We start from the raw sequence: 21,546 nt of genomic DNA on the forward strand, positions 1-21,546 counted from the left end.
AAACCTTAGCCATCCCACCTGGCTCTGTGTCATCGGTAAAATCAAAGAGCAGGCCAGCTGTGCCTTTGTCTGGGCATTGATAAAAATGCCTAAAAAGCACAGGGCTAAGGACGGATGTGAAAACTCTCCCTTGGAGACCAAGGGTCAAGTGTCCAGCCAGCTAGCTCCCAATTCACCTGTACCTAGGACAGCCAGGTGGGACTGGATGGCGCAGGGCGTTGAATCTGGCCTCAGATAATTGAGATTTACTGTGTGGCCTCGGGCAAGTCGCCTCACCCAGATGCCCTCCCATCCAGGGCCGGCTCCTCACCCCGATTCCTGTCTGGCCACTCGACCCAGTGGCTCTGGCAGAGAAAGTGAGGCCGGTGACTTGGCACAGCCCCCTCACTCCAGTTCACTGCGGTGGCACCACCCCCTCACGTCCTGGTCTTCAGGAACAAAGGACAAACCTCCTCCTCCCTATTTCCCTTTATCTCCTTCGCGTCTCTTCATCTCTCCTACAGGAATAGCTTTTATTTTGCTCAGGTCTGGCCAGACTCCTGCACGAGCAGCATTCCCTCGATTTCTGGTTGCGTAATTGGAGCCACACCTGCGTGGCCCGTGCCCAAGGCTGGAAGGGGCTGGTTTGGAGGCCGGGAAAGGCGGGAGGGAGGGCGAGCTGTGCCAGGCCCGCAGCCGCCTCCTGCCCGGCAGCCCGGTGCCTCGGCGGAGCGGGCGGGAGCCCCTTCTGCACTGCCCACAGGCCTCCTGGGCCGCAGTCTCCCTCAGCCCCTTTCCCAGCCCCGGGGGGCTCTGACCCACGGCCCCTCGGGCTCCGGGCCACTCTCCCCCCACTCTCGATCCAGGGTTCGGGCTGCCCCCCCTTGCGGGGAATGTATCCCAAATGACCTTTAACCTTGTTTTTTTCTCGCCCAGGTGGGAGGGTGGGCGGGGCCTAGTTGGGGAAGGGCGTGGCAAGAAAGGCATTTGCGATGGAGCATGCGCACACCGCTCCCCCGCCGGCGGAGCTAGGCCGGACTGAGCATGTGCGGCCCTGGGCGGGCGGGGGATGTGAGTGGTGATCTCCGGGAGGCGCCCGCCCCGCCCCCTCCCCAGCCCCGAGCCGGGCCCGCTCTCGGACTCCGGCCGCCGCGCGCCCCTTCTGATTGGCTCCCGGCCGCCGGCCCCGCCCCCCGGCTGCCGGCCCCGCCCCCGCCCGGCTCCGCGGGGCGCGGCCTCGGCCACGGGGGGGGGGGGAGGGGCGCCCTGAGTCCAGGCTCCTTCAGTCAGCTCGGGGGGGGGGGGCCGGGGGCCTCTTCCCTCCCCCCCCCGGCCCGGACCCCGGGGGGCGTGACCCAGCGGAGGGGGCGGGGGCGCAGGGTCCCGGACGGGTTCATGAACTCGGGGGTCTAGGCCGGCCGGAGAGGGGGCTCAGACTGCTGGGGCGGGGCCCCCAGGGGAGGAGGGGCCCGGGGGGGCTCCCAGGGGAGATGGGGCCCGGGGGGGGGGCTCCCAGGGGAGATGGGGCCCGGGGGCGGCTCCCAGGGGAGGAGGGGCCCGGGGGGGCCCCCAGGGGAGGAGGGGCTCGGGGGGGGGGCTCCCAGGGGAGATGGGGCCCGGGGGGCCCCCAGGGGAGATGGGGCCCGGGGGGCCCCCAGGGGAGATGGGGCCCGGGGGGCCCCCAGAGGAGGAGGGGCGGGGGGACCCCAGGGGAGGAGGGGCGGGGGGACCCCAGGGGAGGAGGGGCGGGGGGCCCCCAGAGATGGGGCCCGGGGGGCTCCCAGAGGAGATGGGGCCCGGGGGGGCTCCCAGAGGGGATGGGGCCCGGGGGGCCCCCAGGGGAGATGGGGCCCGGGGGGCTCCCAGAGGAGATGGGGCCCGGGGGGGCCCCCCAGGGGAGATGGGGCCCGGGGGGCCCCCCAGGGGAGATGGGGCCCGGGGGGCTCCCAGAGGAGATGGGGCCGGGGGGCTCCCACAAGAGAAGGGGGGCTCTGGACCCGGGATCTGGTCCACCAGCAAAGGGCCAACGAGGGCCGCGGCGCTACCCGGCTGTGAGGAGCCCAGGGGCCGCAGGCCCGGGTCGGACCAGCCCAGCTGGGCTCGGGGCTGGCCAAGGCGGGCAGGATGCGCGGACTCGGGCGGAACAGAAACAAGGGAGACCAGGGCTTTTCTCTTTGTTTCAGGTGCTCGAGCTTCCAGCCTAGGTTCAGACACAGACTCGTTACCCGCGGTGGTCTTTCTGGGCCTCTTCTTCACCTCATCAGTGGAGTTAGATGAGGAGATCCCCCAGGCGGGAGATGGGGGGAGACGGTCATCGGCTCTGCTTGGGATGCCCAGGGTCAGCCAAGAGGTAGATGCCAGGCCCGAAGGGAGGTGAGAGGTGAATCAGAGGAAGGGAAAGACACATGACCTAGAGGTGGGCTTGGAGCTGAATGATACGGATTTGTCTCTAAAGCAGGACAGACTTGGGCACTTCCCTCTCCCGCAGACCTAGCCTGACCTGAATGTTCCCTCACACCCCTTCAGCAATATCATTCTGGTTTTGTCCAGAGTGCTGGTCCCAAGTCCTGGGGTGGAAAGAAAGGAGTGCGCCTGGTGAGTGGAGGAGGGGAGGGAGGGGACTGGGCCCCCGACCCACTTCACAGGTGTGTGTCCTCCTCAAATACATCAGAGTCCTCAGGGTCTCTCTTGCCCCCCATCAGCACAGTCCAGCCCCCAGGCCCATTGACAGTGCTGCCCCCGTTCAGGCTTGGCTGCTTCTCTTGCATCTCTGACTGGCTGTCACTGGCCACATCCAATGTGGGGTTGTCATGGCACCCGTTCTCCACAAAGCGAAGTTCTTCTCCATGGGACTGAGGAGGACAAGAAAAATCAGAGCTGTTAGAAAAGAGGCTCAAGGAAAACTTCCCTCCCATGCCTTCAGAGTAAGAGGAGACAGGCCAGGCTTGGAGAACAAAGGTGCCCTTTCCTCTTGTACAGGGAGCCATGGCTAAGAGTCAAGTTAGCCCCCCTCACTTAGAGCACCCTTCCACTTGGATTCTGCTTGATAGCTTTTCACAACTCTCTTGTACTCTCTGACTGGCTCCTCCCTATAGCTGGCAATTATCCCCATTCCACAAAGACCATTTAAGGCCCAGAGAAGAGAGGACTGGAACAAGCTCACTAGGAAATGGCATTGCCTGGGACTGTCTGGCCTACAACCAGGTCTAGTGCCACAATAGGAGTGGCCTCAATGTATCCTTCTTCTGCCCCTGTTGGAAACTTTCTTGGAAGCTTCAATCCAATTCTAGGTTCCTTGGAATTAATCTTGGTTATAAACGTGAACACTTCCCCTGCCCCCCCCAACAAATTCCTTTCTTTCCATATCCCTGGATTAATCAGGAACCTGCACCCAGCTCTGTGTTCAGTAGCTCCTTCTCTGGAAGCAGTTTTTTCCTGGTAAGCTTCCTCTCCTGATCACTACATTCCATAATAGGAGGGACACAGGAGCCTAGGTGCCCATGCATCAGGGACCCCCACCTGGCTCTATCTCTTACTTCAGAGAAGCCACACAAACTATCATGGGCAGGAGATGAAAATGTCCAGCCATGAGAAAAAGCCAGTTTGTACCATTGTTCCTGGCCTGAAATGCCCTCCTCTCTACCATCTCCTTAACCCCGTTCTCCCATGAAACTCCCATGACTGCTGCTGTCAAGGCTCACAGAGGTGCCAAGTAACATCTCCTTTTCTTGAGTCTTTATAATTGTACCATTCGGGGGACACTCAGTCACATACCACTATGTTGTTCTTTGCCTTAGCCTAGTCTCTTCTACAAGTTTTTTGAGGGGGCAGACCATATACTACCCTGGACATCTCATAGAGGTTCCACAAAGATCTGCGGAATTAAAGGGGATCATATCCTTCCTAGCCCCAGCCCATGCTAGGCCACTGGCTGTCACCTTCCCCATTAGCTTGCCTGTCCCATTCTCTACCCTATCTTCATGGTCTCTTGCCCATGGCTGGTTCTGGTCCCTTACCATGTTCTTGAGCTTGGGCAGGCGACGCTGCCAACAATTATAGATGAGTCCTAGCACAATGATGATGACGCAGATGGAGCCGATGACAACCAGCACAACAAAGAGCTTTCCATAGTCACTTCGGACCTGACTCGGTCGGGCCTGGCAACTGGTGGTAGTGGAATAGTTCTGGATGCCAATCTAGAGGAAAGACAGGAGGACCAAAAAATGGGGGGAATTCCCCCTGGATGCACAACAAGCACTGCCTTTTGGGGAGACTTTGAGAACCCCTAAATGAACTCCCAGCTATTCTTGCCCACTGCAGATGTATGTCGAAGATCAGAAAAAGGCTGGGAGGTTCAAGGGTACCCTCAATCAAGGAATCCTCAGGAAATACCAGAAGGTGGGGCAGTGAGGAGAAGCTGCACAAACTATCAAATCCTCCCTCTCCCCTGTACAACATTCAGAGAAGGAAACATTTAGTCTTTGCTTGAAGACCTCTAGTGAAAGATGACTCACCCTATCCTGGGGTACTCCATTTCCTTTTGGATAGGACATATTGGTAGCAAATTTTTTCTGACATTCAATTTAAACTGTCCCTTGCAACTACTCCTCATTGCTCCTAGTTCTGCTCTCTGGGGCTAAATCTGAAGGCCTTCTCTGCTTGAGTCATATACTTGAAGATAATTCTCAAAAACCTCCCTCTAAATCTTCAGGCTAGATATTCCCATTCTTTCAATCATTCCTCATGTGACAAGTAACTGTCCTGTTCTCTTAGTGAATCCTCAGGATCTGGATTAGAACCATAGTGTCTCATTCTTATAGGAATCCAAAAACTAGATAAGGGAGAACCCATAACAAGAGGGGAAAGTAAACATTAAGAACTAGGTACCATTAATAAACAATCCAAAGAAAGAAGGAACTTATCCTCAGATCCATTTCCAACTCAAGCTTCTCTTTCAGTTATCTCTTATTGGGCTGAACCCCAGAGCTCCAGAGACACTATCCTTTATTTCTTCAAAAATAAGTAAAACCATTTTGGGGTGTCTGCGATGGAGAATACCATCTGTATCCAAAGAAGGAATGGTGGAGGTTGAACAAAGACTATTACCTTTAATTTTTTAAAAAGTGGTATGTAATGTATTTTGCCATCTCTTTATTTTTTTTTCCTTAAGGGTATGATCTCTCAACACATTCAATTTTGATCAGTGTATAACATGGAAACAATGTAAAGTCTATCAGATTGCCTTCTGTGGGGGATGGGGGGGAGGGAAACAAGATGGGGAAAAAAATTGTAAGAAACAAAAAGTAAATCCTTAAATCTTTGGTGTTGAAACCAATCCTAGCCTCCTCAATTTGCAGACAGACAAAGCATTTATATGTCTTTGGCAAAGATAGAAAATTGGGCTTTTTCCTTTCAAAAGTTGTTTTTATATACTGAAGGTATTGAGCCTTACTTTGACATGTACAACTTGACTTATCACATAATAAATAGTAGGTGCCATGGAGAGTGGAGTATTCTGGAACAAAACATGTCAGCAGTGATAAAAAGTTTTGTCTTGCCCCTTGTTTTATCCTCTGGAGAAATCTATCCACCCTAGGTGACCACTACTTTGTCTACTCCTTTCTTCACAGTTGGCCAGTTCCCCCTCTCCTCTCCTCTCAGTCCCCATCCTTTAGTCTTTGGGTCTAGACATGAATAAGGTCCTTAACTCTACTTTTTCCTTTATTCACATAGGCTAGTCTATAGAACTAGAATTGCTCTCTTCAAGACTGTTGAAGGCCTTCAAAGGCCCTCTTCTTATACCACCACCTCCATGAAACCTCCCCTGATCTTCACAATTGAAGGGTAGGATATTCAAATTTCCTAGAGCATCATATTTATTTTTTTAAGATTTTATTTATTTTGAGTTTTACAATTTTTTCCCCTAATTTTACTTCCCTCCCCCACCCCCCCAGAAGGCAATTTGTCAGTCTTTACATTGTTTCCATGGTATACACTGATCCAAATCGAGTGTGATGAGAGAGAAATCATATCTTTAAGGAAGAAAGAAAAAGTATAAGAGATAGCAAGATCAGACAATAAGATATCAGGGGTTTTTTTTTCCTAAATTAAAGGTAATAGTCCTGGCTCTTTGTTCAAACCCCATGGTTCTTTATCTGGATACAGATGGTATTCTCCATTGCAAACAGCCCCAAATTGTCCCTGATTCTTCATTGATAGAATGACCAAGTCCATCAAGGTTGATCATCATTCCCATGTTGCTGTTGGGGTGTACAGTGTTTTTCTGGTTCTGCTCATCTCACTCAGCATCAGTTCATGCAAATCCCTCCAGGCTTCCCTGAATTCCCATCCCTCCTGGTTTCTAATAGAATAGTGTTCCATGACATACATATACCACAGCTCGCTAAGCCATTCCCTAATTGAAGGACATTTAGTTGATTTCCAATTCTTTGCCACCACAAACAGGGTTGCTATGAATATTTTTGTACAAGTGATGTTTTTAACCCTTTTTCATCATCTCCTCAGGGTATAGGCCCAATAGTGGTATTACTAGATCAAAGGGTATGCACATTTTTGTTGCCCTTTTGGCATAGTTCCAGACTGCTCTCCAGAAAGGTTGGATAAGTTCACAGCTCAACCAATAATGTATTAGTGTTCCAGATTTCCCACAACCCTTCCAACAATGATCATTGTCCTTTCTGGTCATATTGGCCAGTCTGAGAGGTATGAGGTGGTATCTCAGAGATGCTTTAATTTGCATTTCTCTAATAAGTAATGATTTAGACCAATTTTTCATATGACTATGGATAGCTTTGATTAGAGCATCATATTTAGACCTTTCTGTTGCCACCATCATATTCCACCTTGAACCTAACTTAATTGACATCATATTGTTTTGTCCCAGTAGGTGGTAAGTAAGCTCTTTGGAGGCAGGGACTTTCTTATTTAAAATTAATCCAACTGAGAACAGAATTTAAAAAAATTTCATGAAGACATTAAGGAACAAAATAAGATAAAACAAAATGGGGTAGAAAGAAAGTTCTTTCATTTTAATTTTCCATTGACGTTTGCTGGGTTTGGAAAATCACTAGCTATATTCTTTGTAGAAAAATCCTTAGAGAAGTTTGACTTGGAGCTCATTGAAAGGCAGTTCATTAGGGGAAGAGTCTGAGCTGGGAATAAAAAGTTGGCTTCGTATGTGGAGATAGACTTTCTCTACCCTTCCCAGGAAGTAAAACAGTGATATCAACAAAGTCTTTCTTAAGAACTCTTCAAGCTGCCCCATTTCTCTAACAACCCCTAATTCTTCCCTCTGGTGGGTTACCAAATAGTTATTACCCCCTCAAATTTCTACTACACCCATCTCCTAAGGGTTCTGTTCTCTACTGGGTAACAATGGATATAGCAGCAGATTATTACTTAGGATATGTTAATTCCTATTAATGTGTCTGCTATGAATGTGTAAATACTTCCTAGGCAACAGAAAGGCTTAAATTAGCTAAAATACTGGGTTCTTCCAAGAGGTTCTTTAAGAAGAGGCTGATAATGGGAATTTTCAGACAATGGTGGACCAGGAAGGATATATTTTGAGGCTGGCAGCCATTTATTCCCCCAAATCACAAATGTGTAGGTAGGTACCTAGTAAGGACCTTGTTCACATGGCTGTGCAATATGAAGACCTCCTTGACAATCCAGCCTCTAAGACTCTTACCTCCACTAAGCTTCTCCGAATGTCACCCAGCACTGAGAGGACATCTTTAGTTGGAACCACTCCTAAGGAGAAGGAAGAAGAGTTATCTGTATTGCCTCAGCTCCTGGGGCTCGACAGTAGCAGGAAATTGGACTTTGTATCCCATCCATTTTCTAGCCTTGGCTTTCTCTCTCACCCACTGAGTTCTCATTTAATATACATACATACACACACACTTCTTACATCTTTTTTCACTCTACACACATTCTTTCATTCTTCCTATAAACATCTCTCCTACTTAAATGCTTCTTTCCTCCTATATTTTTCCCTTTTTTCTACATACTAAATGGGGAATCTGGAGATCACTGCCAAGACAGGGAGCATTTCAGGGCAGAAACTCACCTGAGATATGACTACAAGTGATGCCATCACCCTCTAACTTTCAGTGACCTAGACAAAGCCTCAGCTGTTTGAATCTGATTATGATTGTGGACTAGGGATACCAGATTGAATTTGTGACTATATTGGTACAGGGAATTCTTTATCCTCTGTACCAATGCAGATCAGAACCTTCTTTGCAACCTAAAGTCTTAGAGAATACCTCTAGCACTTAAAGTTAAGTGACTTTACCCAAGTCACACAACCAGAATCTTGTCAAAGACTTTGATCTAGGACTTCTGAGAATTCTATTTACTATGGTAGGCTGCCTTTATGGGACTGAAAGAATCTAATAACGTATACTCTCCTCTTTTCACCAGTGCCCAAAATCTGAGCTTATAAATTTTACCTACAGCCTCAAGATCCCAGAACTCCTAGACTGAGTAATGATGATGTTTGTCTTTCATTCTCGAAGCGGATCATGACATCAGGGAGGTGATGCCATGACAAGCACATGAATTGGATTTGAGTGAGAGGGGTGTTGTGCTCTGTCACCAACCTCACTTTCTACTCCAGAGCCATCTGAGTCCAGTGGTTCATGAATCAGGATGACTGGAGATGGCCCTGGATGGGAGGCAATCAGGGTTAAGTGACTTGAACAAGGTCACACCACTGGTGTCAAATGTCTGAGGCTGGATTTTAATTCCTGTCTTCCTGACTCTTAAGGCCAGTGCTCTATTCACTGTGCCATCTAACTACCTCTAATCAGTGGTTTCTCTTCTACCTTCCCCAAAAGCCCTGAAATAGAGAAAAATATAAAAATTCAAGGCTTTACATTTTTTTTTACCTTGTAATTCATTCTGGGTAAAGACTCTCAAGAGCCTAGAAATGCCAAATTGATCAAATTTTTGTTACTGTCACATGCTAGGCCCTCTGAATGAATAAGGCTTCCCTCTGAGTTCTAGATCTGAAAAGGATAGGAGCAGAAGCCTGGCCTTTTTCTAGTTTACCCAGCAAGGGTTTTTCTTCCTTTTCTCCCAGCTCTGTCATCCTAAGAGTCCATTTTGTGCCCTTCTTCCCCACCTACTACACAATGGCCTTTCTTCTTCCAAGCCCTCCCATGTCTCCCTCTCTAACCCCAGATCTGGTCACTTACCCTGCTCTCCCACTAGGGTCATCAACAAATGTTGCTCATTCTCACTGGGTTTGCTTAGTGAGATGTGCCAGTCCCCAGGACGCCCATCCCCCTGCCGGGGCAGCACTTCTTCGACCAGGGCCAGGAGCCGAAGTCCCTGGTGTTGCCGAAACACCTCCTGCCAAAAAGATGAGAAGATCTTCCTAAGACTTAAGTGGAGCAAAGCCACCATGAGATTTTATTTTCAGGATCTATTTCCCTCCCTTCTTTCCCTTAGAAACTCTGTTCATTGGCTTTCAGTCTTCTCCCTAGTCCTATCCCAATACTGCAGAGGAGGCACGACTATGAGCACAATCTTCAGAGCAGCCTGGAAACAGGCTTTGACATACTTTGAACTTATAGAAATAAGTTGTCTGTACTACTCACTTGCACCTTAATCATATATTGATGATGATCCTGGCTTCCTTGATAGCAGGGACTGTCTTATTTATCACTGTTGTCACTAATATCCATCAGAAATATCTAGACATAGTATGGGCTTGTAAAATGCTGGTGGAATGAACGGATGAATGGAGGAATGAATGAGTGAATGAATGAAAGAAAGAATGAATGAATAAATGAATGAATGAATCTTGTCCAGCCGGCTATGTTAAGAGACAAGTAACCCCCCCTTTCCCCATAGGGAATGACCATCCTCCATTACTACAAATACTTTCATTTCATCTTACCACTCTCCTGCTCCCTCAGCTCCAGATCTTCTGTTTCTCTCTGGGTCTCCCTAATGTTTGTCCTTCATTTTCGAAGAAGACTACGTCAGCAAAATGATGCCATGACATACACATGAATTGGATTTGAGGGAGGGGGTGCTGTATTAAGTCACCAGCCTCAATTTCTCCTCCAGAGCCACCTAGATCCAGTGGCCAGATATGGATCAGGATGACTGGAGATGGCCCTCAATGTGAGGCAATCAATGTTGAGTGACTTGAACAAGGTTATACTCCTAGAAAGTGTGAAGTGTTTGAAGCCAAATTTGAACTCTTGTCTTCCTGGCTTGAAGGCCAGTGTTCTATCCACTGTGCCACAATGGTCAAGTCTCTTCCCCAGGCAAGCAGCCAAGTGAGGTGACAGCAGCAGGGATTTGTGTGGCACACCAGGTGTATGTGTCCAACCCTTAGCAATTAAAGGTGAGGCTCAGCTCTGCCTCACCTGCTGCCCCCTCACCACACGTACCTCATCTCTATCTGTCTCCTGTCTTGTGATTGGGTTGGGAGACCTGACATTTAATGCAGATCCATTCCTTGGGGTTTCTCTTCAATTTCCCATCCCCCTTTCTATTCCCTTGCCCATATTGCTGCCACTGTTGCTATGCCAACTCAAATGCCACCAAGATGATTCCACACACCTGACCATCCCTCCTGGTTACTAGGTAAAAGTCCAAGGCTCTTCTGGTCTAATGGGAAGAGAAAACTTGACTCTGAATTTAAGAAGGGAGAGGGGACCTTTGCTGGTCAGACATGGAGGCACTCAGAAATAGTTGATAACAACCAACATGATGTGGCCATCCCAGGGAGCTCCTACTGCCTAGGATGAAGTTTCTCCAAAACTTGGAAAAGGCTAATATTGGTAGAAATGAAAATGCCACCTAGCATCCCCACAGCCAACCAAATGAGGGAACCCTATTTCACTATCAATATGGGCTCTCCTTACTACTCAAGTCCAGATTGCTTGGAGGGTTGCCTCTGAAGACTATGTGGATAGAACTGACATCGTCCTAGAAAATCCCATTCGTAGAAACTTCACAGGACTTGGAGGCTAGGCATAGACTTCACAGTCAAGGTTTGATGGAAAACTTGGGATCACCGATTAGGCAAGCAAGGGGATAGAGTTATACGAGCTCTGTCACTCTCCTCTCCTCAAAGTCCCCAACAAAATGGAAAATCCTCAGAAATATATATTTTTAGCATCCCATCCCCCAGTGGCATTATCTTCTTGATGCCTGCCCCAGAGAGTGCTCACCCCCTATGACTCTCCAGTATTTTGGTACTGATGACTCTCCAGTATTTTGGTACATCTGCCCAACATCAACCCATTGTGGACTCCATCTTCATGTCCACTCCCACTATCCCAAAGGCAACCACTGAGAGCAGGAGTAACCAAGCCTTGGCCCTGAGGGTACATGTGGCTGTTTAGAGGTTCAAGTGTGCCCCTTAAAGCAAGGAGAAGGAAAACATACCATTACAAATTACTTCATATTTTCAAATGCAATAAAAATATTAAAAATAACAACTAAATTTCATATGCAGATGAAAAATGGATGAATGATGAAAACCTTGTTAATTCTACTTTGCATAATGAATGAATTAGGCAACAACATTTTAAAAAATAATGCATGACAACTTTTGGTGAATATTGATAGCCTGCTTCTTACTGCCTTCTTTTGATCACCATACAAATCTTTCACTTGCTATGAGTCTCTGTTCTACTCTCTCAATCCTTTTGAGGTAAGCCCTCTCTCCTATTTCCTATCTAAGACCCACCACTCACACAGTCTATGTTCTCTGTCATATTCAGGATGATGTAGTTCTTTCCAGCCAGGTTGCTCCAGTCTTTGCAGATGACCTGAACATTGAAAGGGAGAGAAGTGAGGAGGTGGGGAGCAGAAGAACACTTAGTCTGAATACCAACTTTGACATGCATCATGTAAGATGCCATTGCTAATGAACTAGAAGCCTGGCCACCCCACCAAATCATCAGCAAGTCAAAGGATACCTCCCTGGAGGGTCTCTCAAAGTTGAAATTCCACTCTCTTCCTGCCCACCTGGGTATCATTTACTGATTTAAAAGATTTCCTCCTAAAAGTCCCCTGTAAGAGACGCTGTGGAGTGGCTAATCTTTGGGAACAAAGAATTGTTAAGATTTCCTTTATGGAATGTTAGGCCATCCTATCAGAATCCCACTAATTCCCAGTTAATAATCTCCTTTGTGTTACCTGAGCTGGGTCCCAGGATGTTCTGGTGGGTGCCCCAGGAGCTTTCCCATCATCAATTTGAAGAGGAAGGTCTTGTTGCCCTGTGGCCTCAGCAGAAGGTGTGAGCTCTATTCCATTGAGGTCCAGGGGGGGTGAGGCAGAGATACTCTCCTGGGAAGGACTCCCAAATGGCACATTTCTTTGAGAAGGTGATACTGATGGGGGCTCATCCCCTTGCTTGACCACTGATCCTTTTGTTACCACTGTAGCCCCCTTGTCTATCCCCCCATGGACTTCTAACTCCTTAGCATGCCCTGTATCTTGTTTTATCACTCCCACAGTTCCTTCTGCCTCCTGCTTGGGAAAGTCTTGGCTGCCTAGGGCCACTGTAGCTGGGATAATTGGAAGTGGTGATGAACTTGGCTCCATGCTGCTCCCCACTTCCACACCCTGGTCCACAGGATCTTCATGTCTGTTTCTAGGAGCCCCTGCCACTGACCCAGGTGGGGTACTGCTGGTAGAAAAGGGACCAGGGACCTGAGATTGGGGTGTCTCCTGGGACCCATTCACTGAAAGCAATCCTTCTTCCTGCTCCTTTTTTTGTTCTCTTTCTTCCTTCTCTTCTACTTCCTGTTCTTCTTCTTCTTCCTCTTCTTCTTCTTCCTCCTCTTCCTCCTCTCTTCCTCTTCCTCTTCATCCAAATCCTCAGGAGGATTATGCCAGGGGGGCTCAACAAGATTCATTTTGGGTAAGGGAGAGGAGAGGCTTGGAATTTCTTGATCTTTGATCTTATCGTCTCCTGGTATTGCTTTCTGTGGTGAGAGTGGAAAGGTGTAGTCTGAAGACAGAGATAAAAGGTTAGTTCATTAATTCAAGATTTATTTGTTAACTATAATGTGCTACAAAAAAATGTAAAAGACATAATTAGTAAAGAAAGAAATGCCCATTGTGTCGGGAACATTTTAGGGAATATAAGGCACTCTATTGGGCCACATGTCTGACTATCAGACTAAATTTGGACTTTATCTCATAGGTGGTGAGATACAACTCCAGATTTTATGGATTAAAAAAATATCTCATGTTGCATGATAGATTAGAAAATTAAAAGTAGGACACATGGACACTGGGGAAATTAGCAAGGAGGATGCTGCAATAATAGAGATGAAATGATGAAAATCTAAAGGGGAAGCAGTAGGGATGGACCAAAAGTGATGAATTTGGGAGCTATTTTGAAGGAATGCTCTATATATCTGAGTAACTGATTAAATGTAGGGGACAAATGAGAGAAAAGAGACAAAGGATGATGCTAAGATTCAGAGTGACTGGAGATTGGTGGGGGCTCATATACAATGAATGCTATAAGGAAGCATTGATTTGAGATTATGAATTCAATTTGGGGAATATGTTTAGATTTAGGTGACAGTGGAACATTCAAGTGGAGAAGTTATGTAGACATTTGGAAATGGGTTTTCAGTATCTCCAGTTTCTCAAGTTCCTTATAAGGATAAGCTTGGGCAAGGCCACTACATGTACCCATGGATCATTCCCAAGAGCCTGTTCCCCAAAACCAATTAGGAGACAGGAAGTCACAAAAATCAGAATGGTTATTGCTAGAAGGAGGATGCCAAACTTAAAGTTATAGGAACTGAGTCACTGTATCTTCCTGAGCTTCCATTATCCTAAAATTAGGAGATTAGACTAAGATCCATATTAAGAATTTAGGATCCCATGATCTACTAAACTGTTGGTTCCTGAGACAAAAACCATGGAGATGTCCATTCTACATACCATTTCCTGAAACTGTGAAAAAAAATAATCAGCCCCAAATTTCTTCATCTATCCTTCTGCTGATTGAAGATTCATTCCTATATGTACCAAAATACTTAGAATAGCTCTTTCTCTGATAGCAAAGAATTATAAACAAAGTAATTTTTATCAATCGTGGAAAGACTAAACAAGTGACTGTTCATGAATGGACTTTCTTATTACTCTGCTATAAGAAACAATGAATATAGAGAAACATGGAAAGACATGAACTGATGCAAATATAGTCAAGATGACAATATACATGAGTATAATATTGTGTGTAAAAAAGGAAAGGACAATCACAAAACAACTGAAAGTGAATGCTATGAAATTACCTTAAACACCAAACCAAGCATTTTTGGCTTCTAGAAGTCTACCAACATTTCCTGAAAAAGCACATGGAGTGGTGGAAAACTCAAGAAGAATAAACTGGAATTGAGGGCTCCTGTTACCATAAGCTTCTGACCATGAACTCTTACAGTGCAGACCCCAGCTTCCCTTTTTTGGCTTATGGGGCCTAACCTCTCTTGGCCTACTCTCATGATTTCATCCAAGGTCATTTGCTGACATCAAAGAATATTAGACTAGGGATCAGCCCTGATTCTACATCTAATTCACCTTGATTAAGTTACTGCTTCTCTGGATCTCAGTTTCCTTGGCTGTAAAATGAAAGGACTGGACTAGATATCTGGTCTGTAGAGGGGTACAGAAGTCTGTAACTGAGTGTTCTCTTTCTTCAAGAAGCCTGCAGGCCAGCCAGCCCTTCCTACTTGGCCTCCAAGAAGAATAGAAGTTTCTGGGATACAGCTTCAGCTGCTTGAAGACAAGGTGTTTCTCCTTTTGCATGTTTGTGTCAGGGTCCAGGAGAGTTCCTGGCACTTTGAGGGCACTTATCACATTCTGCCAATACTGAACCGACTTGAACTGGCAGAGATGTTAACATTGGCCCCTCTGGGGCTCCAGAGTCACTGGCACACAGTGGACAATGGAGCAAGATGTGCAAATGGTGATTGTCACAGGTATAGTGAGAGGTGCAAGGAAGAAGCACCTTCCAGAGAGGAAAGACAGAGAGGAAATGGCCTCCTCCTTTATCTATCCCATTGGGGTCCTATAGCAAAGCTCTGGTCAACTTTATTATGTCTCATTATGGACAGATGGGACTGGAAAAACAGAGTCTGCAGCTAGAGACAGAAAAGTGTGTTCATTCATTTATCCCTTCAATCATCAAGTAATCTTGAATCTTACTTCTTTCTAGCTGCAAAGCAGAAAGTATCAGGCCTGGGTGAGACTGTTCTAAGCAAAGAGACGTCCTATTCTTAAACACACTACTTCCCACTATTCCCTAACATGTTCCCTTGCTTAAGCAGGCTCACAGCTTTATATAATTGTAATGCTGATGATCCAATTCTGTTCAAAATAATATTAAGAGTCTATAATGCACAAATCATCATAATGATAATAAGAAGAATCTCTAGCAAGACTCTATGTTTTCAAATTTGATCATAATCTAGTCCCCAAGAAGAAAGAAGTTAGAGGGGGTGGTTAGCATTGAACTTGAGGGCCTTGAAAGCAAGGACAATTGGGAATGCTTTTCTAAAGTTTTACTGAAAACTTAAAAAATGCCTTTGAGTTGAGATATGAGAATGATGACCCAAGAAAGCAATGACTGTCTGCCTAAGAAGCACAGAGGATATTAGAACCCAGCAGTTCCCACTCTTGTGTCAGAGGAAAAAGAATGAAAATAAGTGGGAATGTTTATTTAACCTGGAGAAGATAACTAGGAACTTTTGAGCTGATTTTACACAAAGTACATCATCTGAAAGAGAGAACAAGTTGACTTTTAAAACTACAGTTTCAGTTTTATTATTTTCAGAAACATATAACTAGCTATAAATTCTCTAGAAGATATTTTACATTGTCTTAAAATATAAAAACCTTTAGAAAGATCACTTTTGAGGAGTTTTATACTGTATTACAGAAGTTAAAAATCCTTTTGAGTATATATCTCTTTCATAGACTCAACCAACTAAAAACAAAGACAAAACAAAACAAGGAGTCCAGTCACTTTGTCTAAACAGTCTCACTTTTCTCAGCTGTAAGATCAAATTACATTAGATGATCTATAAAGTCTCTCTTTAGCTTTAACATTCTGAGTCTTTGACTGATTTTGTATAATTACTGAAAACAAACTAAGGTTAACAGATGGAGGTTACCAAGAGACAAATTTCAGCTCAGTACATGGGAGAAATACTAACAATTTGAAAAGATGTTAGGTTTCTCGATTTAAAGCTAGAAGGAACGTCCAAATATATCTAGTTCAACCTCCTCATTCTGCATTTGATGAACTGACAATCAGGGAAGCAAGGTCATTGTGCCCAAGGTCATGTTTTATTGCAAACATTACAGTATTCTCTCCATGGTACCATGAATTAGAGTTCACCAACAATAATATAAAATGCCAGAAAGGTAATGAGCTACTTGTCACTGGATGTATTATAATCACATGTCATGAAGTCATAGAGCAGATTCTTCTATTAGATAAGAGTTTATACTGGATATTTCCTAAGGTCTTTTACAACTCTGAGATTTTATGAAATGCTCAGTAAAAGAGAACTCATAGAGTAAAACATGCATATGAATGTCTTCATATGGATGTGTGCATTGTGCACACATATGAAATCTTAGATATTGTGGAAAGGATTATGAGGTAAGGTGGTAAAAAGAGGAGAAACAAAAAGTAGGAAGAAACAGATATTGAGAACTTTGCATTATCTAAAATAAAGACTCATCCCCTTAATTTTTCAGCAGAAGGTTCCTTGGGTAGTAGTGGGAGAAGTCTTCTAAGTGGGTCTTTCATCTCAGACTAATAATAGCTCATATCTAGACAACCATTGTACAGTCCATAATGGCGCACCTTTCAATCTCCCTATGAGGCAAATAGTACAAGGATTATTATCTTCATTTTCCAGATGATGAAACTGGCACCCAGAGAGGGCCTTCTACTCCTTCCTAGGTTTTGTAAACAGTGTGTCCCAAGCTCAAACACAAATATTTTGACTCAGGTCCAGGGCCCTTATCAAACTGCCACACCAGAATTTCAATAACCTGAAATCTATAAAGAGTTTTTGCTCACCAAGCACATTTAAACAGCTGTTGGAACTAGCTGTAAAATACTTTGCTGTGTAACTTTTTTTTTCTTTTTTTCGGTTTTATTTTTCAAGGCAAATGGGGTTAAGTGGCTTGCCCAAGGCCACACAGCTAGGTCATTATTAAGTGTCTGAGACCGGATTTGAACCCAGGTATTCCTGACTCCAGGGCCGGTGCTTTATCCACTGCGTCATCTAGCCGCCCCTGCTGTGTAATTTTTAAGTCATTCATGGGAATGTCGAGGTACTTTGGTTCACATTCACCAATTCTCAGAGGGCCTCTGGGAATAGGGACTTATGTCTAGTCTAGGGAAGGGATCCTTCATAACTATCTGGAAGACATTGAGAACTAGACAGTTATGAAGTCCCTAGAACAAGGTGAAATCCAATCCAATCCCCTAAACCCTGTATCCAAGTGTAAGGTTAGTTTGATTTATTCAAACTCACCCCTCTTAAAGGAAGTGATCAGATATCCAATCAATTTCATAGGTCTTAGGGTAAGTAAAATTCCTTCAAACTGTTGTTGTGATACAAAAATAGGGTTTGAATAGATTGAAGGATCTTGGCAATAACTCAGGATCATCTATAAATTATTAAACTAATTCAAACCACATTTATCTAAGAAGATGAAGTATGTATGACTTTTCAGTTCATTCTTGAAGAAAAATGGTAGAACTGAGCTGTAACAGATTAGGGCAATGTCAAGGGTTATTAGCTTTAAAGTTACCTCAGAGTAGAATACTGGGGCTGAGTGAGAAGTTTCATTCTTTTCCCAATTTTTCCTTCTGGCATCTGTTTATCCATAAACACTCTAATATAATTTAACTGCTTTGCGACCCAAATGTTTCAGAATGTTGAATTTTGTTTCAACCACCAAGAGGCCAAGAAGTTAATTAGAGATACATATGTGGCATAAAGCCCAACTTCTCCCTAAATTTAGGAAATTTTCTAATAGGAGGAAATTAGAGGAATTGTGAATGAATTTAGAACATTTTATCTGAAATAAACTCATTGAAGTGAAAAAAGGATAGAGGTAGCTAAGTGGCACAGTTGATAGAGCACCAGCCTTGGAGTCAGGAAGACCTGAGTTCAAAATTGACCTCAGATACTTAATAATTACCTAGCCATGTGACCTGGGGAAGTCACTTAAGCCCATTGCCTTGCAAAAACAGAAGAAAAAAATAAGAAGAAAAAGATAAAATAGATCTTAGAAGCCATTATATTAGAGCCCAACCTCTCCCTACATGTCAGGAAATTTTCTAATAGGAGGAAATTGAAGGAATGGTAAATGAACTTAGAATTTTTTCATCCAAAATAAACTACTTAAAATGAAAAAAGGATAGAATAAAGTGGACTTTAGGAACCATTATATTGGTCCCTTTCAGCTTAAAATGAAGGGGCAGCTAGGTGGCGTAATGGATAAAACACCGGCCCTGGAGTCAGGAGTACCTGGGTTCAAATCTGACCTGAGACACTTAATAATTACCTAGCTGTGTGATCTTGGGCAAGCCACTTAACCCCATTTGCCTTGGAAAAAACCTAAAAAAACAAAACAAAACAGAATCTTAAAATGAGCTAATTATTATAATGGGGTAATATATAAACTTTCCTATGTTTGCCCCTGTTTCTCTCTACCTGACTCTCAAAAGTAAAGGAAGAGATTAACCTTAAGGAGGAACATGGTGGTCAGGCAGGACATATAAATAACTCTGACACAGTAAAAATTTGGTGTGGAAGATGGGAAAGTGTGGATTATAATAACCTCAGATGAGTTAGTCATTTGAATTCTTTTCTGGAACCTTGACATATATCCAGCTAGCATTCAATTAGCATTATTAAAAAAAGTTACCTTCAGTGGGTCCAAGATCCAAGATGGAATCATTCAGTTCTCCCTCATCTTCCCAGAAATACTGTGGTGGCTGCAGAATCCTGGATTCTTCATTCTCTTCACTAGTGAAGCCTGAACCAGGACCTCCCAACCCAACTCCTGGCCCAATGGCCTCACTTGGTTCAACTGGGTCTACGGACTCCAGTCCACTTGGCAATAGGAGATCCAACAGAGAGGTAGAAGTGAGCCCCTCAGGACCAGGCTCTTCAAGTCCTATCAAGCACATGCCCAAGGACACACCTGGGCAAATACACACAAAAAGAAAAGAGGTTATAAGAGTTTGGAAGGAGCAGGAAAGAGGAATCTAGACTAAAAAAAATCACTCAATACAAACTCTACATGAGTTTATCAATAGTCTTATCAATTTACTCTATAGCCAACAGAATGGAGGGGGTAGAATGAGATAGAATTGGTGTATTTGAGGAATGGGTTGAGGAGAGGCGGCAGACTACGGAATTTCAGTTGCAGGAAGATGCTGGGCTGCCTTTTTCTCTCTGGGGGCAAGGGCTTTGAAGTCACTGAAAAATGACTGTTTGGTTCTTTGGGGAGGGAGAGGAAGAGAGCATTTAAGACCCAGAAAACAGTGCTAGTGCCTGTGGGAGGGTAAGGAGAGAAGTAATATTGAATACCAGATCAATCCCATGTACAGTCATGTCTCTTCAGATCTTTCTACTGATCAAGGATATGAGTAAATTTAAAAATTTGCTCTGATTTTTAGTTGTATAGCATCCTGAATACTTTCTTTACAAAGAATTGTAGTACAAACTGATGAGAAGTTCTGGAATTCACTTTACAATTGATTCAATGTAATATACGAATTAGTAAGACCCCAACCATTGATTGTTTGCTTTTTCATTCCTCTTAAAAATGGAACTGCAAGTGTGTTTGATGCTTTATTATGTGAGCTCCACTCTTAGGTAAGACCCTCTGTTCCTCAGTGTTCTCCTCTGTAAAAGTGAAAGCTGGAGACTGACTAGGAAGCTGACTGAAGGGGGATGTAATAAGGGCTGGGTCTTTTGCAAGAGGATAAACTGTTTTCTTTTTTCCAAACTACCTGGCTTTTTTCTAGGTAGAGCTGGTACAGTCAGAAGTTGGTTCTTTCCTTAAGGTTCTTAATGACAGGAATTCCAATTTTTTGTGAAAATTGGTCAAGTTGACCTCCCTCCCTTTGCTTACCTGTGGGAGGATGGGCATTCATCTTTGAAAAGAGTATCATATCTTAAATTCCCTATCTACTGTTTATGTGTGAAGTCTATGTATGGGTCTCTGGGCTTAAGAAACAAAAACAAGCTACCACTCCCCCACTTAAAAAAACCCCTCTCCATCCTCATCTTCAAAGCATGAAGATCATTCAATTAACTATATACTTCCTAGCCCAAGAGTCCTAAAGAGATGACTTAGGATGGATAAACATGGAGGCTAATGATCAGATTTAGAGAACAGAATGGTTCCCTTGTCTGAGGACCCAGAAAGACCAATTGTCATAGAACTGCACCTACCTTTTGATCCAGCAATGGTACTACTAGGTCTGTATCCCAAAGAGATCATAAGGAATTTTTTCCCTTGTACATGTTCAAAAATATTTAAAGTAGTTTTTTGTAGTGGCAAAGAATTAGAAATTGAGGGAATGCCCATCAATTAGGGAATGGTCAAACAAACTGTGGTATGTGAATACGACAGAGTACTATTTTTCTGTAAGAAATTATGAGCAGCCGGACTTCAGAAAAGCTGGAAAGACTTGCATGAATTGATGTTGAGTTAAGTGAGCAAAACTAGAAGTACATTATACACATTAACAATAATGTTAATAACTGCATAATGATCAATTATGATAGACTTGCTCTTCTCAGCAATACAATGATCAAAGACAATTCTTTTTTTGTTTGTTTTTTGGGGGTTTTTTTGTTTTTTTGGATCAAAGACAATTCTAAAGGATTTGTGATAGAAAATAACTATCCACATCCAGAGAAGGAACTATAGAGTCTGAATGCAGACCAAAGAATATTATTTTCAATTTTTAAAATTTGTTTCTCTCATGTTTTCTTCCCTTTTGTTTAGATTCTTTCACAATATGGTTAATATAAAAATATGTTTTAACATTGTTATGCATCTATAACCCATATTAGATTACTCACTGTCAAGGGAGGGGGGAAGGAAAGGGGGAGAGGGAGAAAAATGAATGAATATTGAAAACTATGCATGTAGTTGGAAAAATAAAAAAAAGAAGAATGGCAAAAAAAGAATAACATTACCAAGTGGAGCTAGAACGAGGGGACTGTTGACCCTGGCAATCCTGCTGGAGTGAGGCATTATATTGAATGATGTTTACTTTTGTCATCTCCCTGAATTGCTAAGGAAAAGGAAATGGAGCTCCCAGTACATGAGATTAATTTACCTGGACTACCTGAGTGGGTCCCACAGCTATATGGGGGCTACATAGAGTGGGTAAAGTTCTGTTCTGTGGGTCCCTGTTGCACTTGAAGCAAGGGTGATGGGCATAATATGGCGAATGTGGACAAGAAAAAGGGTCCTGTAAAGACTGACAAGTTGCTCTCT

The 21,546-nt window shown here is 44.4% G+C and overlaps 1 protein-coding gene across 1 annotated transcript in view; it reads right to left on the reverse strand.

Annotated features, from left to right (window-relative positions):
- Positions 1-2,086: 2,086 nt before the first annotated feature.
- The window catches only part of PODXL2 (podocalyxin like 2), a 34,030-nt gene continuing 14,570 nt past the window's right edge, over positions 2,087-21,546 (reverse strand). The window contains 8 exon segments of the mRNA XM_074198430.1: positions 2,087-2,831; positions 3,996-4,175; positions 7,691-7,752; positions 9,204-9,360; positions 11,727-11,801; positions 12,172-12,828; positions 12,831-12,988; positions 18,952-19,230. Of these exon segments, the coding sequence (XP_074054531.1) occupies positions 2,619-2,831; positions 3,996-4,175; positions 7,691-7,752; positions 9,204-9,360; positions 11,727-11,801; positions 12,172-12,828; positions 12,831-12,988; positions 18,952-19,230 (1,781 nt within the window). The 3' untranslated portion in view covers positions 2,087-2,618.

This window comes from Macrotis lagotis, chromosome 8 (genome assembly GCF_037893015.1).
Source record: "Macrotis lagotis isolate mMagLag1 chromosome 8, bilby.v1.9.chrom.fasta, whole genome shotgun sequence".
NCBI lineage: Eukaryota > Metazoa > Chordata > Mammalia > Peramelemorphia > Peramelidae > Macrotis > Macrotis lagotis.